Source organism: Camelus ferus, chromosome 5 (genome assembly GCF_009834535.1).
Source record: "Camelus ferus isolate YT-003-E chromosome 5, BCGSAC_Cfer_1.0, whole genome shotgun sequence".
Classification (NCBI taxonomy): domain Eukaryota; kingdom Metazoa; phylum Chordata; class Mammalia; order Artiodactyla; family Camelidae; genus Camelus; species Camelus ferus.
This window is the reverse complement of record NC_045700.1, coordinates 91,663,085-91,683,150: the sequence shown is the minus strand read 5'-3', so window position 1 is coordinate 91,683,150 and position 20,066 is coordinate 91,663,085. Positions and strand designations below refer to the sequence as shown.

At 41.5% G+C, this 20,066-nt stretch overlaps 1 protein-coding gene across 5 annotated transcripts in view; it reads right to left on the bottom strand.

The window, feature by feature from the left end:
* Positions 1-20,066, bottom strand: part of DGKD (diacylglycerol kinase delta) — a 101,765-nt gene that overhangs the window by 67,228 nt on the left and 14,471 nt on the right. For all 5 annotated transcript variants that reach the window (XR_004320155.1, XM_032480533.1, XM_032480534.1 and 2 more), the window contains exons 2-3: positions 8,419-8,529; positions 6,631-6,711 (exon numbers count right to left, since the gene is read on the bottom strand). Coding sequence is in view for 4 of the 5 variants with exons in the window: in XM_032480533.1 (XP_032336424.1) it covers positions 6,631-6,711; positions 8,419-8,529 (192 nt within the window). In the remaining variant the exon portion in view is untranslated. The remainder of the gene's footprint in view (positions 1-6,630; positions 6,712-8,418; positions 8,530-20,066) is intronic.

Below are 20,066 nucleotides of genomic sequence, written 5' to 3'. Positions count from 1 at the left end.
GAGAATTTTTCACAGAAGGAATATTACCCTAAATAGATCACAGAAATACGGAAAGAAATGAAGGGCGGGTGGCAGGGGAGGGTATAGCTCTGTAGTGAAATGTGCACTTACATGCACAAGGTCCTGGGTTCAGTCCCCAGTGCCTCTATCAAGATAAATAAATAAATAAACCTAATTACCTCCCCCACCAAAAAATAATAATAATAATTTTAAAAAAGAAAAAGAAATGAAGGGAAACAGAAAGGGCAAATATTCTCTGTAAATCTAAATGACTGCTGACTGCATAATAATGGCCTATGAGATTTCAAATGCATGTGAAAATTAAAATATACAACAGACCAGCAGAAAGGCGAGAGGCAAGTATAGAGTTTTCCTTTTTAAGTACCACAAATTGTAATTCCAATTATAATTTCTATTACAATGAAGAGTATAGAGAGTTTAAATGCTCTAAGATGCTTGCATTGTCTAGGAAGCACTAAAAGTACTATCTATATTAGAATGTAGTAAGTCAAGGATGTATTCTGCCATCTGTAAAATATGCACTAAAATAACGTATATGAAGCAAGTTAGAAGAGAAAACTAAATAATTCATCCATTTTAGAAAGAAAGATGTGAAAAAAAACATAAAATGTGAGACAGAGAACAAGTAATATATATGATGGATTTGTACCCAAATACAGAGTATCTAAAACTAAGTTCAGATTAAAAAACATAATCCTGAATACCTCATCCAATTAAACAATCCAATAGTCAGAAAATTTATAAAACCACACAACTATATGCTGCTTACAAGAGATACATCCTAAATATAAACAAAAAGTTTCAAAGTAAAAGAATGGAAAATTATATACCAGTACTTACAATTACTAACCAAAATAAAGCTATTTATTGTAGCTATAGTAACATCAAAGCAAACTTTAAGTCAAAAAACATTAAGAGAAATAAAAAGTTATTTTCTAATAAAAGGGTCAATCTAGTAAGAATATAAAATAATTCTAAATCTGTATAATAATAAGCCTCTAAATATATAAAGCAAAAATTAACAGAATAACAAAAGAAAACAGGTAAGCCCACAATCACGGTAGAAATTTTATAAATCTCACTCAGTAACTAACAAAACAAGCAGAAAAATAAGTCAGAAGGTTATAAAAGATGTGAGAAAAATGATTAAGCTTTTGTCCTAATCAACTTTCAACAATTATTATCAAATCCAAGTTCTATTCAGATGCACATGGAACATTTATGAAAAGTGACCATTTATTTACTGGGTCATAAAGAAAGTCTCAACAACTTTCAAGGACTGAAATCATACAGAATATGTTCTCTGATCATAGTAGAATTAAGCTAGAAATCAGTAACAATACGACTAGAAATGCCATGAAATTAGGAAATACACAGATCAGAAGCAGACACAAAATATGAGTCTATTTACATCAATATCTAAAACAGTCAGAATGAATCTACAGTAACAGAAGTCAGGATGGTCGTTACGTGCCAGGGTCAGGGTTGGGGGTGGTAACAACTGGGCAAGATCACGAGGCGAGGTTCTAGGGGCTGGACACGTTCCATCTCTTGATCTGGGTGGCGGTTACACACCCAAGCTCTCTACATACATTTGTGCACTTTCCAGTTTGGAAACCATTATTTCAATTTTTAAATGTTTTTAAAATATAGAAAGTTGCAGCAAAGCAGAAATGCTGCTTTGACAAACTTCTCTGCAGAGTTACAGTAGTTAAAATATACCTTTGGCTCAAATCTGTAAATTCGGTGATAAGGCTGAAAATAATTTTAAAACAGATAATGGGAAGAAAAGAAATATAAGTGGAAAATGAGAAGCATTTTTACCTGACGATTTTTGCCCATTGTCAGTGTATGAAATCTAGTTTGAAAAAAAAAAAAAAAAAGACCACTAAAACAAGGACAGCCAAAGAGGGCAAATAGATAGACAAACAGAGAGAGAACAGAGGAATTTTGAACCCCCAAAATACAGAGCTGACTATCCCAAAACACATGAAAAATCAATTCCTAGAGAAATTACAAATACAAATGGCCAATGGAGTATGAGAAATGTTCGACCTTACTTTGATAACCAAAGAAATAAAACAAATTACCATTTTTATACCATTAAAGTGGCAAAGATGTTCTAAAATTTTAACACATGGTATTTGCAAAAGGATAGGGAAAAACTACTTCATTGTTACAACTTCTAAAGGCAATTTGGCAATAATATACCAAAAGATTTTAAGTTTTCATAGATTAATATCAACATGTTTAATAATCAAAAACATACAATTTCATGTATGTATGCAGAGGCTAGGATGGGAAGCTGGCGATTCCCCTTCTCTTCTTGCTGCTGTGTTTCGGGCCTTGTAGGGACCCCACTCGACGGTGAGAATGCAGAGGACACTGACTGCTCTGCTCCCCACCTGCTGAAAGTTTCCACGGCCACAGCCCCACCTATCAAGAATCTGAAGGCAGGCCTCTGTCTTTAGCTGCATCCCAGCTTCACTTTGTTCTTAAAGAATGGAAGACAAGCAGACCCCTCTCTGGCTACATAAATCTCATTTGTACCATTTCTTCCATCAAGCCTGTCTAAAAATCTCTCCACTCCCCCAAATATCCGCCCCCACCTCCTTTGGAAGCCTCTTGTCCCTTGGGTCCTTAGCTCTTTATAATATGGTTCTTTGGCCATTTTAGGGAGGAATAAAAGTGGAGTATTTTCTAATGTGGAGCAAATTTCCTCATTCTTTTCCAGCTACAAAAGGTTCCCATCTGTTGGTTGATTCATGACAACAGCAACTTTTTCACTGCCTAGTAACAGGCATGCAATTTTTGTAGAAGTTATAGAACTTGGAAATTACTGCTGGAATAGCTAGAAAACCAAATGAGATATTCCAGGAAATGTAGCAGCTTCTGGGCAAATACATTCATTCATTCTGCACTCACTTCCCTGAGCGCATGGGCCAGACACTGGCCAAGTCCAAGGCCAGGCCCTGCCTTCTAGGATTTGCACACAGATTCCTGCAGCCTGTCGAACAGGAAGTGACAGGTTCAGAGTTCACATGGTAAATACTGCAGGGAGTTAGGAGTGGGAAAGTGCCCAGAACTCACTGACTCTCTATGGAAGTACGCCTGGGGGAACTGGGCACCAGTCAACTGGCTCCAAACACTCCTTGTTTATCCCCAAATCCCAGACCCCATTACAGATTGCTCGGGGATGAGATTCCTTATCGTGGAATGTTTCTGGGGAACCTCAGTATGAATCTTTCTCTTGTCTTTGCAGCATATCCTCAGGTAAAAAAGCAGTTTTGACAGCACTAACAAAAACCTACAATAAATGTGAAAGACCAGTGCCTCTGCCCTGAGGGCTGGGAATCACCCATGACTACCCGGCATGAATGGAGTTCCAGAGGGTTCCCCAACACAAGACGGGTGCAACATCTAGAAGTCAATTATGTGGCCCTCGGAACACATTTTCCCATAGAGACAGTACATAAATCAGGGTTCATTCTTCAATCAGGCTGACAAAGCTCCGTAGTAACTTATGTAGTACCAAAGCCTAGTGCCAGACTATTTTTTATGGAGATGTAATTCCCATACAATTCACCCTTTCACAGTATAAAAGTCAGTGGTTTTCAGCACATTCATAAAGTTGTGCAACCATCACCACTATCTAATTTTAGAACATTGTGTCACACTCCCACTGCAACTAAAATCCGGTACCCATTAACACTCATCCTTCCCACCGCCTCTAGAAACCACTAATCTACTGTCTCTATAGATTTGACTATTGTGTAGTTCATATAAATGGGATCATAAAATATGTAGTCTTTCATGTCTGGCTTCTCTCATTCAGCACAATGTATTCAAGGCACATCTAAGTTGTAACATGTATTAGTACCTCATTTATTTTTCAAAAGTCTTTTTAAAATTCATGCTTTCTACCTCAAATGGGGTTCCACTTCTAAGAACTTATGCTATGGAAATAATCAGAAATGTACAAAAGGATCTGTGTACCAAGTTACCTAAAACAGGAAGAACAGAATACAGGGATAGGTAAAATAAACTTATACATTTACACGATGAAATACTGTACAACATTTATAAACAAGATTTTGAAGGATATTTTATGATAAGATAAAAAGTTCATTGTTAAGTGAAGACAGAAGGTTAAAAACTATACTTATAAATGCATTTGGTGAGAATAACCAATCAATATATATTATTAGGTATCTTTGGGTAACAGGAATACGGATGGTTTTAATTTCCTATTTTTATTTATATACTTTAAAATTTTCTTCAGTGACCTTGAATGATCAAAAAAGTAATTCATCTTTAATAAGATTTTTCTACTGGGAGAAAAAACAACTTTCGGAATTTTAGAATGTGAACAGAAAGGCACTCAGAGTTAAATTCTGAATCCTTCATGTTTTATATTATTTATACATGTGAAAATAAAAACAAGGCAATAAATAAATTGTTTTTAAAAGTTGTGAAAAGCAGAGGAAAAAATATAACTGAAGAAATTGATTTAGGTAACAGAAAAATTGAATTGATCAATAATCCAGAATTGGTTCTCTTAAAAAACAAAACAAAATTGATTGAGTTTAAGAAATATGACAAGAAAAACAAAAGCTAAACAAGTAAAATTAAAAATGTGAAAGTGGATCTCACCAGAGACATGTATGTTTAAAGAGTAAATAATACGCGCTACTAAATTTGAAGGTGTGGAATAAGCGGGAAAGTAAATTACAAAAACGGACTCAAGAAGTGAAAAAGCTCATATGGTCAAAAAGTAAAAATAAACCTTTTAGGGTTATTCATAGCCTTATTACCTGCCTGAAAGTAAGTTCTCTCAAACTTTCAAGAAATAATCAGTTCTAAAGCTATAAAAATGTTCCAGAACACATAAAGTCATGGAAAGTTACCACATGAATCTTACGGGGCTAGTTTAACTCTGAAATCAAAACACAACAAAGGCTACCTCCTACCCAAAGAAAAGCACATACACGCTGTCAGAAAATTCTAAATCCGAATGTATGTTGTTACATTCAACATTACCAGGAAAAAAAGAAAAGTTCTCTAAACCCGTGGAATGAATCACTGTAGAAATGTGAACCGGCGGCAGTTTGCCTCAGTTGTCCACTGACTGCCAGCCTGTGCACCTGTCACAGGTTTTTCGGTACAACTGGAAGCCAGAATGAGACTTAAGAGTGTCCCACATTGAGATCTTTTCACCTCACTGAATAACAGACAGCCAATAAACATACCATTTGATTTGAAAAAACAAAAAATGAACCAAAAAAAATTACCAGGAAAAATTATTAGGAAGTGTACAAATATCCAAAACCAAATTGATCATCTAAATTAATGTTCAAAGCATTCCAATGAAATTCAACACGTCTTCCTATTAAAAACTCTAAATGCCACAAATAAAAAAAAAATCCATTTACGTAGTTTAAAAAGGTTTCTCTCCACCCAGTGAGTAAACAATAAAACTAATGCAGAAAAGTAAAAATAGTCCAAGTAAAATGAGGAATAAAATAAGAGAGACCATCAGGAAAAAAACCAAAAGCAGTTAATTACATCAAAACAAAATAAGCAGAAGTTTAAATGGAGGAAGGAAAATCCCATTCGTAGCAGCAATGTCAACAATTAATCCAGAAATAAATAAATAAAACAAAATCTAAAAATACCTGAAACTAACACTAACCCAAAATGTTAGATCCTAAACATGAAGAAAATTATCTACCTTGACTGTTATAAAAGAACTGAAAAAAGTTAGGTAGCACACTGTATTTCTAGATAGGATAGCTTAATACCATAAAGAAACATACTTTAAAACATCTCATTCATCCTGTTAGAGTCATAACTTACACAGTAGATTTTAAAGTCAGCCCCCAATAGAAAAACTATAAAGTCATACAAGAGATGCTGTGCAGCCATTAGAAAATATGATGAACATTTAGATCAATCAACACAGGAAAATATCCACCATAAATTGTCAAGAGGAAAAAAAAAGGTGTAAAACAAAGGAATCACCATAATTTCATGGTGTACGTGGGTGAAGACACAGATTTTTAGAACTAAAGATGAACACTCTAAAGTGAGCACTTGATTGCCTCTGGGTAGAGAGGTCACATGACTTTATGCATTTAAAACTTTTGCAGAAAGTACAGCATAACTTCTATAAATGGAAAGGGGGAGGGGGGTGAGGAGACAGTTTTTAAAAGAAAAGAAACACACTAAAATAGCAACATTCTATATCTCGAGATGGCTGAATTACGGTCGTTTTTTTACCTGCTTCAACATACTTTTCTGTATTTCCCAAATCTTCTATAACAATCATGAAAAACAAACCTCTGTGCAAAACTGTTAAGGAAATGTAAGCCTCAACATGTTAAAAATTTCATTTGGACTCTCTCGTTCATTTGTGCTTAATGTGCCAAATTCTCAGTTATTCTCCAACTACAGTACTATTTTGAGAATTAAACTTAAAATTTACCAGGAATTGTTCCAATCAGAGAGGAAAGGACAGAAAGTCTGAACTGCTCATATATATCTGTTCAAATTCAACAGGAAAACCAAACGTGGTGAAGAATCAAGAAAAGTGTGCATCCAGAGACTCACTGTAAAGCTGTTGTTGACGTTTTTCGTGCTGGATTCAGCCACACTGGCATCTGTCAGGTCCACCTCATCAAATATGATCGACTGGAGAGAGACACAGGGACCATGGTCAGCATGGGCTAAGGCACCACGGGGTGGGTACTTTTCGAAGCCCTGGCCCTGGGCTGCCCATCACTCCCCCTCGCCCCCAGTCAAGTGCGTGAGGACTAAACGAACACAGAGTGAGTTCACCCTACCGGCTTCTGACAAAGCACAGAGCTCATAGGTATAGATCCAAAAAATTTTTTAGCCCAGGGAGTTCATTAGTGATTGCATCAGTGGAGCCAAAAAATAGGTCTTCACACATGTCTGCCTGAGAGAGCAAGGTCCAGGCTGAGGGTCCCCTGTCCCTTGGGCTTTAGTCTCTCCAGCTCACACACTAGGGGGAAAGGTCCCAGCTAAAATAGATGATTCAAGGGAAAGAGATTGATCCAGGTAGAAGGGGTCCCGCGATGAAAGAAAACAAGGGAGCAGAGCATAAAGAGTCTAGCCCTGGAGAGACAGTCAGGCTCCAGGAGAAGGGGTGGGAGCCAGGCCTGGGACCTCCCCCCATTTTCCTCTCCTCTGTCTCCCAAGTCCCCCCATCTCAGCCCCCACTGCCTGCTTACATTACTGTCCCCTCTAAGAGGACTCCATCAGGAACTCCTGGAGGAAACACTAACAACTGAAAAAAAGAGACTCAGCCTTTTAAGTAACACGCCCCCACACCCCGGCCCCCGAACTAAAATAACCATAAAGTTTGTTTTTTTTAAATGAAGGATGTGGTCAGAATCCTTTCTAAAAAAGTTGCTCTGCTCAATTTCAAATTTTAATACACTAACTCATTAGGGGTACATCTCAAAACGTAACTGATTCAGATTATAGGTTTTTAAATAACAAAATATCAGTATTGACCGCAATACTGATACAAAAAGACTAGAATTTAGAACGCCAAAAACCAGGTTTGCAGACACACTGGTATTTGAAGTGTGTGCCACCACAGTCACCTACACAGGGCAATGATTCAGGGACTCTCACTGGCTCCTCCTCCACTGGCATCTGCCCACTGATTCCAGCTTTAAACCTGACATACAAGACGGCACATAGGAAAACAGATCATGGCCACAAAGCCTAGAGATAAAAATGTCACATTTCTATTCACGCAGCAGGAAGCCCAATATATTTCAAAAATGCTTTTAATTAGTTTCACAGATACATAGTTATCTCCAAACTCATCAAGCTGTATACAGTAAATATCTGTATAGCTTTTTGTAAGCCAATCATACCTCAATAAAGTGGCTTTTTAAAAAGATATATGTGGGAGAGGGTATATAGCTCCAGTGGTAGAGGGCATGCTTCACATGCACGAGGTCCTGAATTCAATCCCCAGTGCCTCCATAATAAATAAATAAATAATTTTTTAAAAAGATATTTAGTCTGTAATAAGAGATTTTTAAGCTCATAACCCCCAATCTTCTCAAAAAAAAAAAAAAAGATATCCAACTGTAATGTGGTTATTTCTGTGACCTTTTCTCCTTTCCCCACTGGTGACCTATGTCATTAAAGAAAAAGAAAATGAACAAAAAAGAATGCTTATAAGAAATAAAACACACTTAAGACAAATAAAACCCAGCACCCTAGAGTACTACAAAACTCACTTCGAAATAACAGGTCTAAGAATCGAAGATCTCCTCCAGTGAGACCCGGTACCCAGCCTCCCCCGCAGCTGCTCAGATGGTTTCCTCCCATCAAGCCTCCTCCACTGCATCTCACCTTGGCAGTTTTTGCGTAGTACAGTGTTCGCCCTCGAAGCTTAAAGTACCTCCTTTTTGATCGCTGGAATGAATTGTTCTGTTTGGTCAGCATCCCCTCTTTGATGACAGTCTGAAAGCAAAGAAATTGATTCATGAGCATGTGTTTTCCCAGTGCTGTGTGCTCATCTACTGCCGGTCCAGTGCACTCGAGTCTCGCACGGAAGAGCCTAACAGAACTATTTCTCACACTCTCCCCAGACCCTGACCTATGGACAGGCTGAGCACGCAGCTGGGGGAGGGTGACAATTCTCCAGGGGGTGATGGCATGCCTGAGCGGCAAGGGGCATCAGAGGCCCACAGTGTGCCTTGCACATGAGGGGCTGGGCGAGGCGGGGGGCGCGGGGCGCGGGGGGAGGTCTGCAGAAAGGGCACCATGGCTCGCAGGACCACCATAAGCAGCCCGGGGCCGGTGTGCTCTTTGGCTTCAATATTTGGTATTTCTCAGCTATTCTTGGCCTCGTCTCCGTGTTCCCTGGCCTTCTGCCATTTCTCAGGATCCTGTTGCCAAAACTGCCGATGTAGGTTGCTGTGGGGTTCAACGCAACTCGAGGCCTGCCCCCCTCAGCCCTCACCCGTTCACAGGCCGGGCACACACATCTACCCATACCGTGACACACAAAAGTGCCAATGCCAAAGTCAATAAAACCTCCACATCCCAAAATCTAATCAGCCCACCACCAAATGGGAACACAAAGTGAACAGCAGTACACTCCACTCAGCTCAGTCAAAGCCAAGAATGGAGCATGGCTTCTCCCGGAGCTGTTTCCTCTCACACTGTGTCGAATGGGACGAGGGAGCCCTACACACACGTACAAGTTACATACTCAAGGACCTTCCTGATCATTACACATGGTGAACCACTCAGAGCCACTAACAGTCAAAACTAATAAACAAGACGCAATGACACAAGAGCCAGGCTCTCAGCATCTGCATACACCTAACCAATGTCCATGCTACACGGAGTCTCACTGTGGAATGGAGGTAGAATGTACAAAAGTTCTGCTCAAAGACAAGAATAGCGGTTCAGAGAAGCTTTGGTTTAATTACTTAATCCCATATGGTTGTGCACTTTAGGTAACTTTTTAAGTAGCTGTGTGAAGCACTTGGGCATCTTTGACCACTTAACATGACATAAGATGAAACCAGACACAGAAACCCTATGTCACCCAAACATGTCAGAAGGCAAGGACAGATCACTGTACTGTGCGGTCGGTCCCTCCATCCGCCCACTCCTAATGGAGGAGGGAACGGAACTCAGGATGCAGTGTTACCCCTATTAGAGAACACTGAAGACACACCACCAGCTCCTGGCTGTGCACCAGGACCCCAGCCCTGCACTCCAGGGATCCTGCTGCTCCTCCTCTCGTCCCCGCCATAAGATGTCCCCAGTAGTGTCCTGGACAGGGTGGGCTGCACCTGCCAGGCACCATGGGATCTGTGCTGTCAAGGCTGGCCTAGCAGTTCAAACAGCAACCCTCTCCAACTCCCTAGACAATCAACTCTGGGGAAAAATTACTGAGGAACTGCCCTACTCATTCTGCAGCGTATACCTTCATGTTTCTTTCTGAGGCGGTCACCTGCCATCCTCCCAGGTAATTAAGGAGGAGAAAGGAACACATCACCCAATGAGCAAGGGAAGAGACCCATGCCAAACCAGAGCAAGGCCAACCCAAGGCGGAGAGCAAGCTCCCAACCTCTGGTCCCAGGAGCTTCAGGTAGAAACCAGTCTGCAACACAGAAGAACTGCAAGGTTGTTTCCTAATGTTCCTTTCAGACCCAAGTACACATGGTGATGCCATTTCAATGTGCTCTTCAAAGGCTGCACAGCTACGTCTGTGCACAGCGGTGCAGATCTACGACACCTGTCCCACCCTCCAGGAGAGCCTTTCCTCTGGACCCCACAGGACCCGCCCACAAACCAAGGCACCTCTCCTCACCCTTAAACATCTTCCTTACCTCTGCAGGGGAAGTAATCGCTTCCATCTCTTTCCCAAATGCAAATTAATAAAGAAAGAAAAAAAAAAAAGACAACAAAACCAACAAGCTCAGATCCAGAAAAGTTATCAGAAGTTATCCTTAAAGAATAAATGCTAGAGTATTTTTCCTGTATCTCCCACTACACATCACCCAAAAAAAGAAAAAACAAAATTAAAACAAAATCTACTCCAACACACACACACACACACACACACAAATCTTTCAGAAAGCGGATGAGAGCTGTGATCTTGGGCTACCCAAGGAGAGCTGTGGTTCTATTTATAGAACAAGAGTGCTCAGAAAAAGACTCTGGTGGGTTTCAGCGGAAAAGGCTGGGGAAAAGATAAAGACCAGTATTTCTTTGAAGCTTTCTCAGAAACTACATTTCTTCTCCTATTCACTGCTCATGAAGACTAGATGTGCTGCAGAATATTTTTAACACTCAGTCAAAAGCAATGAACTACAAGTGGTCAAGAAAAGAACACCCCTGACTAATCTGCTGTGTTTTACATCTGGCAGCCTGTAAGCAGCACCCACAGGAAACACCGCGCAGCTGGCAGGGCTCCTCCTCACGCCCAACAGAGCAGAGAGCCAGAAGTCAAAACCCAGACCCAGTGAGGCTCGCTTATGCTGGTCAGCCAGGCTCTTAGAATCGTTTTGTCAAGTTCTTTGCACAAACAAAAGGGCCAACTCTGTCCTTCAAGCCATCCAGGGCACCTCCATTACCACTAGGGACAAGGAAGGACAGATTTGCAACACACACAGACACTGAGAATCAGAGCAGCAAGTGGGAAGGCGAGCTTTTTGTCCACCTCCAAACAGAGAGACGCAAATCCCAAACTGGGCTCCAGGGATGGAACCAGGCAGGGTATTCAGCCAGAGCTGAGTGTGGCCCTGGGTGCCACAGCCACCTGCGGACCGACAGACCACCCAACCCAGGCCAGACTGCCCGAGCACCTGCTGCAGGGAAAGTTCAAGTCTCTAGTCATCCTGCTTACAGATGAAGAACTTAGTAAGGCAGCTCTGGAAATGCCTTATAAAGGCCTCAAACCAATGGGTAGAGAAGGCGAGGACAGGTCCATGAGCCCTGGTCACCCCCACCCACCATCCACCAAGAATCCTCTGTCCTTGTGAGTCATGTGCACCCAGTCGGGGGGAGGGTGACCCCTCTCTGCAAAGGCAGTGGGAAACCCCTCCCTCGCCCCCGCTTCACACCCTCTCAGACTCGTGGCAGCAGCAGCAGCGCTGGCTCCAAGGGCTCCAGGGACAGCTCAGGCCAGAGGGTGGAGGACACAGGGCGCAGGGAGGGAGCAACTCCCCCGCGAGGGAAGACTTCCCAGAGCAGGTCTCAGATGAGCTGGGGTCTGAGCAGCCAGGCAGAGAGGTCCACAGCCTCCTGCAGGCAGCAGACAGAGCCCAGGAGGGCTAGGAAGGTGACAAAGGGCCCAGGTCACTGACAGCTAGGCCTGTCAGTCACAGGGGCCCCAAATCAGGGGGTGGTGTCTCAGGATGCACATTTTAGAAAGATGATTTTGGCCACAATGTGGAAGAGAGGAGGAGGGGTGAAACCTGGAGGCAGGCAAACTCCAGAAACTCTTATACAAGGGAAGCCAGCAACAAGGAGCACCTGGGAGGAAGGAGACATGGTCACGGGCATGACAGTGTTTAGAAGAAGACCCACCATTGACAGAAGCCCTGGATCACTGGAGAGGTCTCCTCGGGGAGGATGTGGGCTTCATCTTGGACGTGCCGACTCTGAGGGCCCTGGGGATGCCAGGGCGAGCTAAGTGGAGAGTCTGCAGCAGATAATGTGGCTGAGGCGTAAGAGAAAGTCTAAGGGAGAGATGCCTCAATGACGTCCCTTATGGGAAAGGAATGGACCAAGAAGAGGCCCAAAGAACTGGGAACCCCAGGACACCAACATCGGGTGCAGAGAGAGTTGAAAATCCAAAGAGGAAGATGAGAAGAAAGTGGCACAAAACCAGGAAAGTAGATGAGAAAGCACCAAGGAGACCTCGTGGGTGATGGCTGATGACGGTTGAGGTCAAGTGCAGGGGCGAGGTCACAGACAGAGGCCGCGAGGAGTCACCAAGGACCTGCCAGAGCAGACTCGTGACCTGACCTATGGCAAAGCCAGATCAAAGTGCCATGAATGTGACCCAGATGGGAGGAAGCAAAGATGGTAGGTTGTTTTTTTTAACTTGCATGTTTCTTTGTATAAACATGGACCAGTATTGCACATACCACACTTGAACTTCCCATTCTTTCTGTCGTGATGTGTTGTCAACAGCCTTCCATATTAGTGAATATACTTCTGTCCATTGCACAGCATTTCACTGCAGTGACGTGCATGTATCATTCAACACACTCCTACTGTGGGAACATTTAGACTGTTTCCTGCTCAGTACCATCAACAGTGCTTCAGAGATTATTCCCATAATGGACTACCTGCACATGTCCTGAGCTATTCCTTAGAGCAAAGTACCAGAAGAATGACTTGGGGTGTCACAGCCCAGAAACAAACACTTGCAGGCTTGAAAGCGGAATGGGTGACAGTGCAGCTTTGCAGGCTGGGGGACAGGGGGACCACTCACTGAACGGGGCTGAGACATCCAGGCACCTAAGGGGAAAGGCAATTGGTCCTGTTCCTCCCACACCACATAGAGGTGGGTTCCAGGTGGACTACAGATTCAGTGCAAAAGGTAAAACTTTAAAAGCAGAGGATAGTTTCCTTGTGACCTTAGAACTGGAAAAAAATTCTTAAATATGATTTCAGAAATACTAAACATAAACTATAAGATTGCTAAAGCCAACTTTATTCCAACTAAGAACTTCTGTTTATCAGACACCTTACAAAGAAACAGAAACCACAGCCTGGGAGAAGATATGTGAAATAGTGCCCATAGCCAGAGAGAACGTCCAGAATATTCTAAGAGTCCCTGCAAAACTATAACAAAGAAAAAGAAACTACTGAATGGAAAAGTGGCAGAAGGCATGAAGCACAGTAAGTCGAACGGTGACGAAAACATGCTGAAGCACAGAAGGGGGCTAGGAGGGGCATCCCAGGGCTTTGCTGGCAGGACGGGTTCACACACACGGGCCTTGTCACGCGCGTCACAACTTACATTTATGCTGTACGTGTTATGTAGTATGTAAAAAGAAAGGGAAAAACAAAGTTAATAGAAGGATGGAAGTAAAATCTCTGGCAAGCCTTGCTGAAGCTAACAGTGTCTGTGCAAGAATTTCCTCAGTTTCCTGACCACCAGCCTGCCTGAGGGGAAGGGGAGAGGGGCTGCAGGCAGGCCAGGAAATAAAGGGGGTGGGGGACAAAATAAAAGAAGAAAGGAATGAAAATTTAGCCAAATGTTCACTTCAGCCATCTACTTGTCCTAAAACCTTCTTAGTCCTTTGACAAAAAAAATTACATAAACCTATGTTAAGCAACACCACTCAAATTCAAAGCCAAAAAAAACTGGAGATAGTAGCATAAAAAGTTAATACACAAAAGAACTATTAAAATGCTTCCACAGAAAGAAGCTAGTAAAACGTGTTACTTTAAATCTGTACATCACTTGAAATTTTCATGAGCATTTTTATATCTATTTGCCTTCTTAATAGAGCAAACACTTACGGTCCATGAGACAGACTCTAATATTCTGACTGACAAATAAGAAAACTGGTCACTGAGGGACTGAGTAATCTGCCCAAGGTTAAACAGCTAACAACAGACCACAAAAGAAATGTCAGACCTCCCTGACTCTTATCTCAAAGCTTCTTCTGTGGTTTTTATGTATAAACAGGAGACAACCAGAAAACAATCTGTTCACAAAACAGAGGCATGTACAACATATCCAAAGGCTGACAGGTTACTCTAAACACTTACTGAGTGAGTGCCCACCATAGCTACTAAGTACACACAGGCCGTTTTCACCTTTTAATCCTCACACCAACTTTGGAGGCATGTGGTAATACTCCTATTTTACAGAGTAGGAAACTGAGGGTCAAAAGACTTAAGTAACTCACTCAAGGCCACATGGCTAGCAAATGGAAGATGTGAAATTCAAACCTAGAACCTAGGTAGCCAGGCCAAAAATATTTGTTGGCAAGTCTGTGACCCTCCATCCTGAAGCTGTCTCCCTCACCAGATCAAGGGAGTCCCGAGGGCTAAGGCTGTCTTACTGATCTTACTGACCTTAATCACCTGGTGACCAGCACTGTGAATTCTGGGGAAACTTTTTGCAAAAATATCATAAAGGGCTAATATCCCTCATCTATAAAAAGGTTCTAAAAATTGAGATGAAACTAACAATCCTGACAGAAAAATGGGCGAAAAATATGACACAGCCATTGCACAAAAAAAAATTAAAATGGTACATTTCACAAAAAATTGAAATGGCCCTTAAACACATGAAAAGATGCTCAACCCAGCCCATTATAAGAGAAAAACAAATTAAAACTAAACTATTATTCTCACCATCAGATTGACCAAAAAAAAAGGCAACACACACTGTGGGCACGGCCATGGGGAAACAGGCTGATCCAAATGCAGGATGAGGCGAGCCCTGAGGACAGGAATCTGGCAAAACCAGCAAATTATACGTGATCTACCCTCTGGTCCAGCAAGCCCACGCCAAAGAACCTATTCCACAGATACTCTGACAAAAATATAACGTGAGGTTTGTACAAGGATACTTGCTGCAAAATATTATAGCAAAAGACTGAAAAAATCCAAGTGGTTGAGTAAACTATGGTACATACAGAAAACAAAAAGAGTCCACTATTGTAAAAGAAATGAGGAAGATCTTTATACAACTATGGAATGATCTCCAGATTATATTAAGTGAAAAAAGAAAGGTGGGGAACATGTGTGCAGTATGCTAACCTTTTTTATAAAAAGGCTATTTGTGTGGGTCCCTGGGCGTAGACAGAGATAAAAGCAAACAGGTACATATTATGCATGTATTATTTTTAAATTTTCAAAAAGAAACAATGGAAGAACACACCAATATAATAAAATAATAAAAAATGGCTACCTATGAGGGAAGGGAAGGACGGAGCAGACCAGACAGGGAAGGAGGTAGGTCATTTTAAAAAGGACTCGTACAGAAGGGCAGCCTCTGCAGGGCGGCAGCACCCCGAGGAACTAACACTGGCCCAAGTCCAAGGGCTTTTCACAGGCAACCCCACTTCATCGGCACAACTTCCTAAGGGAGGCCCCACAAACTCTCCCATTTCACAGAAACGGGCAAGAAGAGAAGGAGTCAGGAGTCAGTGTCGGTGCAGTGCCTTCTCCGCACCAGGAACTTAGTTCTCGCCAGTACTTCACTCAGTCTTCACCACCCCATGAACAGGTACCACCCCATTTCACTTAGGAAGAAACTGAGGTCCAGAGAGGACCTGTGACTACAGAGAAGGCACTGAAGTGAGATTCAAACCCAGGTCTATCTGACTGCAACTCTCTCCACGCTTCAGTTACCAAGTGGGAAAAAAAGTACACTTAAGGAAAAGTTTTCTTTCTTTTTTTTTTCCCTTTGGTTGTTACAAGTTAAATAAGACTAAACTATAGTCATAACTAATCCTCCCACTCTTCCACGGTGAACACATGGACAGACGTGCATGAGCTAAGCTGACCATCTTTTCATGTGTTTAAGGGCCACGTATCACGGCACAACCATCTCCACTGCACACAACATGGCCTCCAAACACACACGCTGAGGCTCCATAAAGGTACCAAAAGCTCACCGGGCCTCTGTAAGCCTAGAGTAAAATCCATCTCCCCACAGACCTGCAGAATGAAATGCACTGTTTATTTCAACAAATGTTTATTGAACACTTAGTGCAAGCACTGCTAAGAATATGATGATGAAAGGGGCAGGACCCTTGACCTTTAGGGAAACTGCATGCTGGTAGGGGGATACTTGCACAAAGAAAAAGGTTCCCTAAGAATTTGCTTTAAATACTCAGAAAAAAGCAGAGCTCAAGGGTGGGGACAGACGACACAAGAAAGACACAACACTGACAACTGTTCAGACAGGTGATTAATTAAACTCCTCTCCCTACTTTTGTGTACATCTGGAAATTTCCATTACAGGGGCACAGACAGGGTGCTCTGAAGCAGAGGCTTGAACGAAAGGCCTGAAGCTGCTACTACTTGTGCTAAAGGCAGCCACTGCCCTCACCCCATTTTCCTATCAGTCGATCCCCCTTAGAAGGTGCTATACAGAGCGGAAAATGCCTGAGAAAACAGCTCAGACACTGCAAAGTGCTACACGAAAGTAAAGCAGGGCCCCAACCATCATCACTCAAATTCCTCTTCCCAGGTAGGTGCTCAGCCCACTGTCCCCTTGCCCATTTTCAGATACTAGGTGGAAATAAAGTCCAATGTTAAACAACCCAACTCCAGGGCTTACTGGAGGTAACTTTTCCTTTATTTGAATACTCAGAATCCAGCCACTGCTAACACCTGCAACTAACATTCTGTGATATCCTTCCAGCGTGTTTTCAGTGTGTAAATAAAACAGAAAAGTGAGGTTATAGAATACACAAATTATTGAATAACCTACTTTTCCAAACAATACACTGTGACCAGATCTGCTTTTGTATTTTCTCTATAGCTTACTTCTACTTTATTTATTCAGATGCTTAAGGACACTGACATAATTATGAACATACCTAAGAAACTGACAGTGTTTTGTACATTAGTCTCAATGTCAAGCTAAATTATATCTTATTTATACCAAGACCTTGAACTCTCTGCTTACATAAGTTTAGATTTATTTTCAACAGAGGATTTAAAAGTTTAAATGAAAGGGAACATAACTGAAATGTTCCATATAATATATACATTTATTAGGAGACTATGAAATTTAAATCCTATGTTTTCACAAGTCATGCCTCTTTGTATAGGTGGCTCCTTAAATTTAAATTGTTTTGATCAACGTTTCAAACTGTTCAGCTGTGTCTTAGGACATTCCAAAGACGAGACTGAGGGCAGACTCTATCTTCTGTTACCAGCACACAGCATCTGTGTCAAGACAGCCAGTCTTACTGTAAGGAATCTTCACTTGAAGGGTAGGTAACATGTTATGCTTTTGTTTTTGTTTTATTTACTGTGAAATAATAATGCTCATTTTAGAAAATGCAGAAAAGAATAAAAATAATCCAAACCACACCACCTATCAGAAACCCTGACATCAGTTTAGAAACTTTGCCCTACTTCCTATGCATGGCGTTTTGCACAGGGTTGAAAGTCCTCCTATACACACTGCCTCTCCATTTCCCCAGCACCACAGAGCACTGCCCGAAGGACTGCTTTCCTCAATCACCTGAAAGGCTGATTAGGCCAGGAGCAGTGCCTGGCTCTGCCGCTTTGCAGCTGTGTGGCCTCCTGCTGCTGGGCACTTGGCCCCCTCAGGGCAACCTGCACACGGTTGTGAAGGTGAAGAAAGACCACCCACACACAGTGCACGTGCACAGAGCAGAACAAGCACCAAACAGGCGATCGTCATTAACTCTGAGGTGTCAAACTGGAGCGTTTCAGAGTTTGCAATTTCTTACATTTAACGATGCAATAAACATGTTGCACATGATGGTTTCCAAACTTTCCTACCCTGAGGGTAGGGTCCGCTGGTGGAATCACTGGGTCAAGAGTATACAATTTCTTGGAGTTTTTCGCACACATCACCAAATTGCTTCCCCAATTGTGCCGCCAAAGGGTGAAGCAGCTACGTGTTTCCACAACAGCAAAATTCCAACTCGTACACAATATTGGTTAAATACAGAGACACTCAGACACGTATGGCTAGTAGACAGTGCAACCACACTTAGACAATTAGACTCACACCTCAGTCTTGACAAACCCAGGTTTTACTCGCCCTCTTAAAGTACATGAAAACTCTGAGCCACCACAGCGAGAACAGAGATGAAGAATAATTTCCCAGAACTGAATTTAATGACAGGAGTATTTATTTCAGATTTTCCCAAATCGTAAAACGTATTTATTTCAAATTGACTCCACATCTCGAACATGAAATGTAGAAGAGTTCTACAGCAGTAAAAATTCTGAAATGCAGGTATTTCCTTTTAACCCCCTTAAATGTGTAAATGTATCATAACCATCCATAGGAATGATTATATTAAGAATCACTTTATGAACTCTACTGAGACCGATCCAAAATGGTCAAGAATACAAACCAATCCTGAAAAGCTCTTCAGCTGCTTTAAAATATTACAGGGTATATAGTTTGAGAGGCAGAATCCAGCTGAAAAAAAGAGGGCCTCTTGCAGCTTCCTCCCTCCCTGTCTGTTGAAAGTTAACCACTGACACAAGGGTTTGGAGAAAAATAAGGAAAATTTTTAAAAAGTACAAAAACAAAGAAGAAATCAAAAAATAAAAAATTAAGAAAAAACAAAATAAATAAAAATAAAATAAAATAGAAAAAAGAGGCCCTCTCAACCAGTGGTACTGGGACAACTGGATACTCACATGCAAAAGAATGAAGGGGAACCCCTACTTCACTCCATATGCAAAAATTAACTCAAAATGGATCAAAGAGTAAACCTAAGAGCTAAAATTATGAAACTCCTAGAAGAAAACTTAGGCATAAATCTTCTTGACCTTGGATTTGGCAACGGTTTCTTAAATATGATACCAAAAGCACAAAAAAAGAAGAAACAGATAAACTGGACTTCATCAAAATCAAAAACTTTTGTGCATAAAAGGACACCATCAAGAGTGAAAAGACAACCCACAGATCAGGAGAAATTATTTACAAATCAAATATCTGATAAGTGTCTAGTATTTAGAATATATAAAGAACTCTTACAACTCAACAACTCAATTTTAAAATGGGCAAAAGACTGGAAAGACCCTTCTCCAAAGAAGATATACAAATGGCCAACAAGCACATGAAAAGATGTTCAACATCACTAGTCATTAAGGAAATGCAAATCAATACCATGAGACACCATTTCACACCCTCCAGGATGGCTATAATCAAAAAACAAAAACAAACAAACAGAAAACGACAGAAAATAACAAGTGTTGACAAGAGTGGAGAAACTGAAACCCTTAAACACTGCTGTTAGAAATGTAAAATGATGCAGCCATTGTGAAAAAGTCTGCAAGTTCCTAAATAAGGTAAACACAGAATTAACCAGCAATTCCATTTCCTAGGTATACACCCAAAAGGACTGAAAACAGACATTCAAACAGTAATATTCATAGCAGTTTTATCCACAATAGCTAAAGAGTAGAAGCAATTTAGATATACATCAACAGATGAACAGGTGAAACAAAATGTGGCACAACTATACAACAGAACACTATCCAGCCATAAAAAGGAATGAAGTACTGGCACATGCTACTACAGGGGTGAACCCTGAGACACTGTGGTGAGGGAAAGATGCCAGACACAAAAGGCCACACGCGTATTTTGTGATTCCACTTATATGAAATATCCAGAATAGGCAATCACAAAGAGATGGAAAGCAAATTAGTGGTTGCCAGGGGCTGGGAAGGAGGGGGGATCAGTGAGTGACTACTTAGTGGGGAAGGGGTTTTAACATGAAGTTCTGAAACTAAAAGCAGTGACGGTTACACAATATTGTTAATGTACTTAATCTACTGAA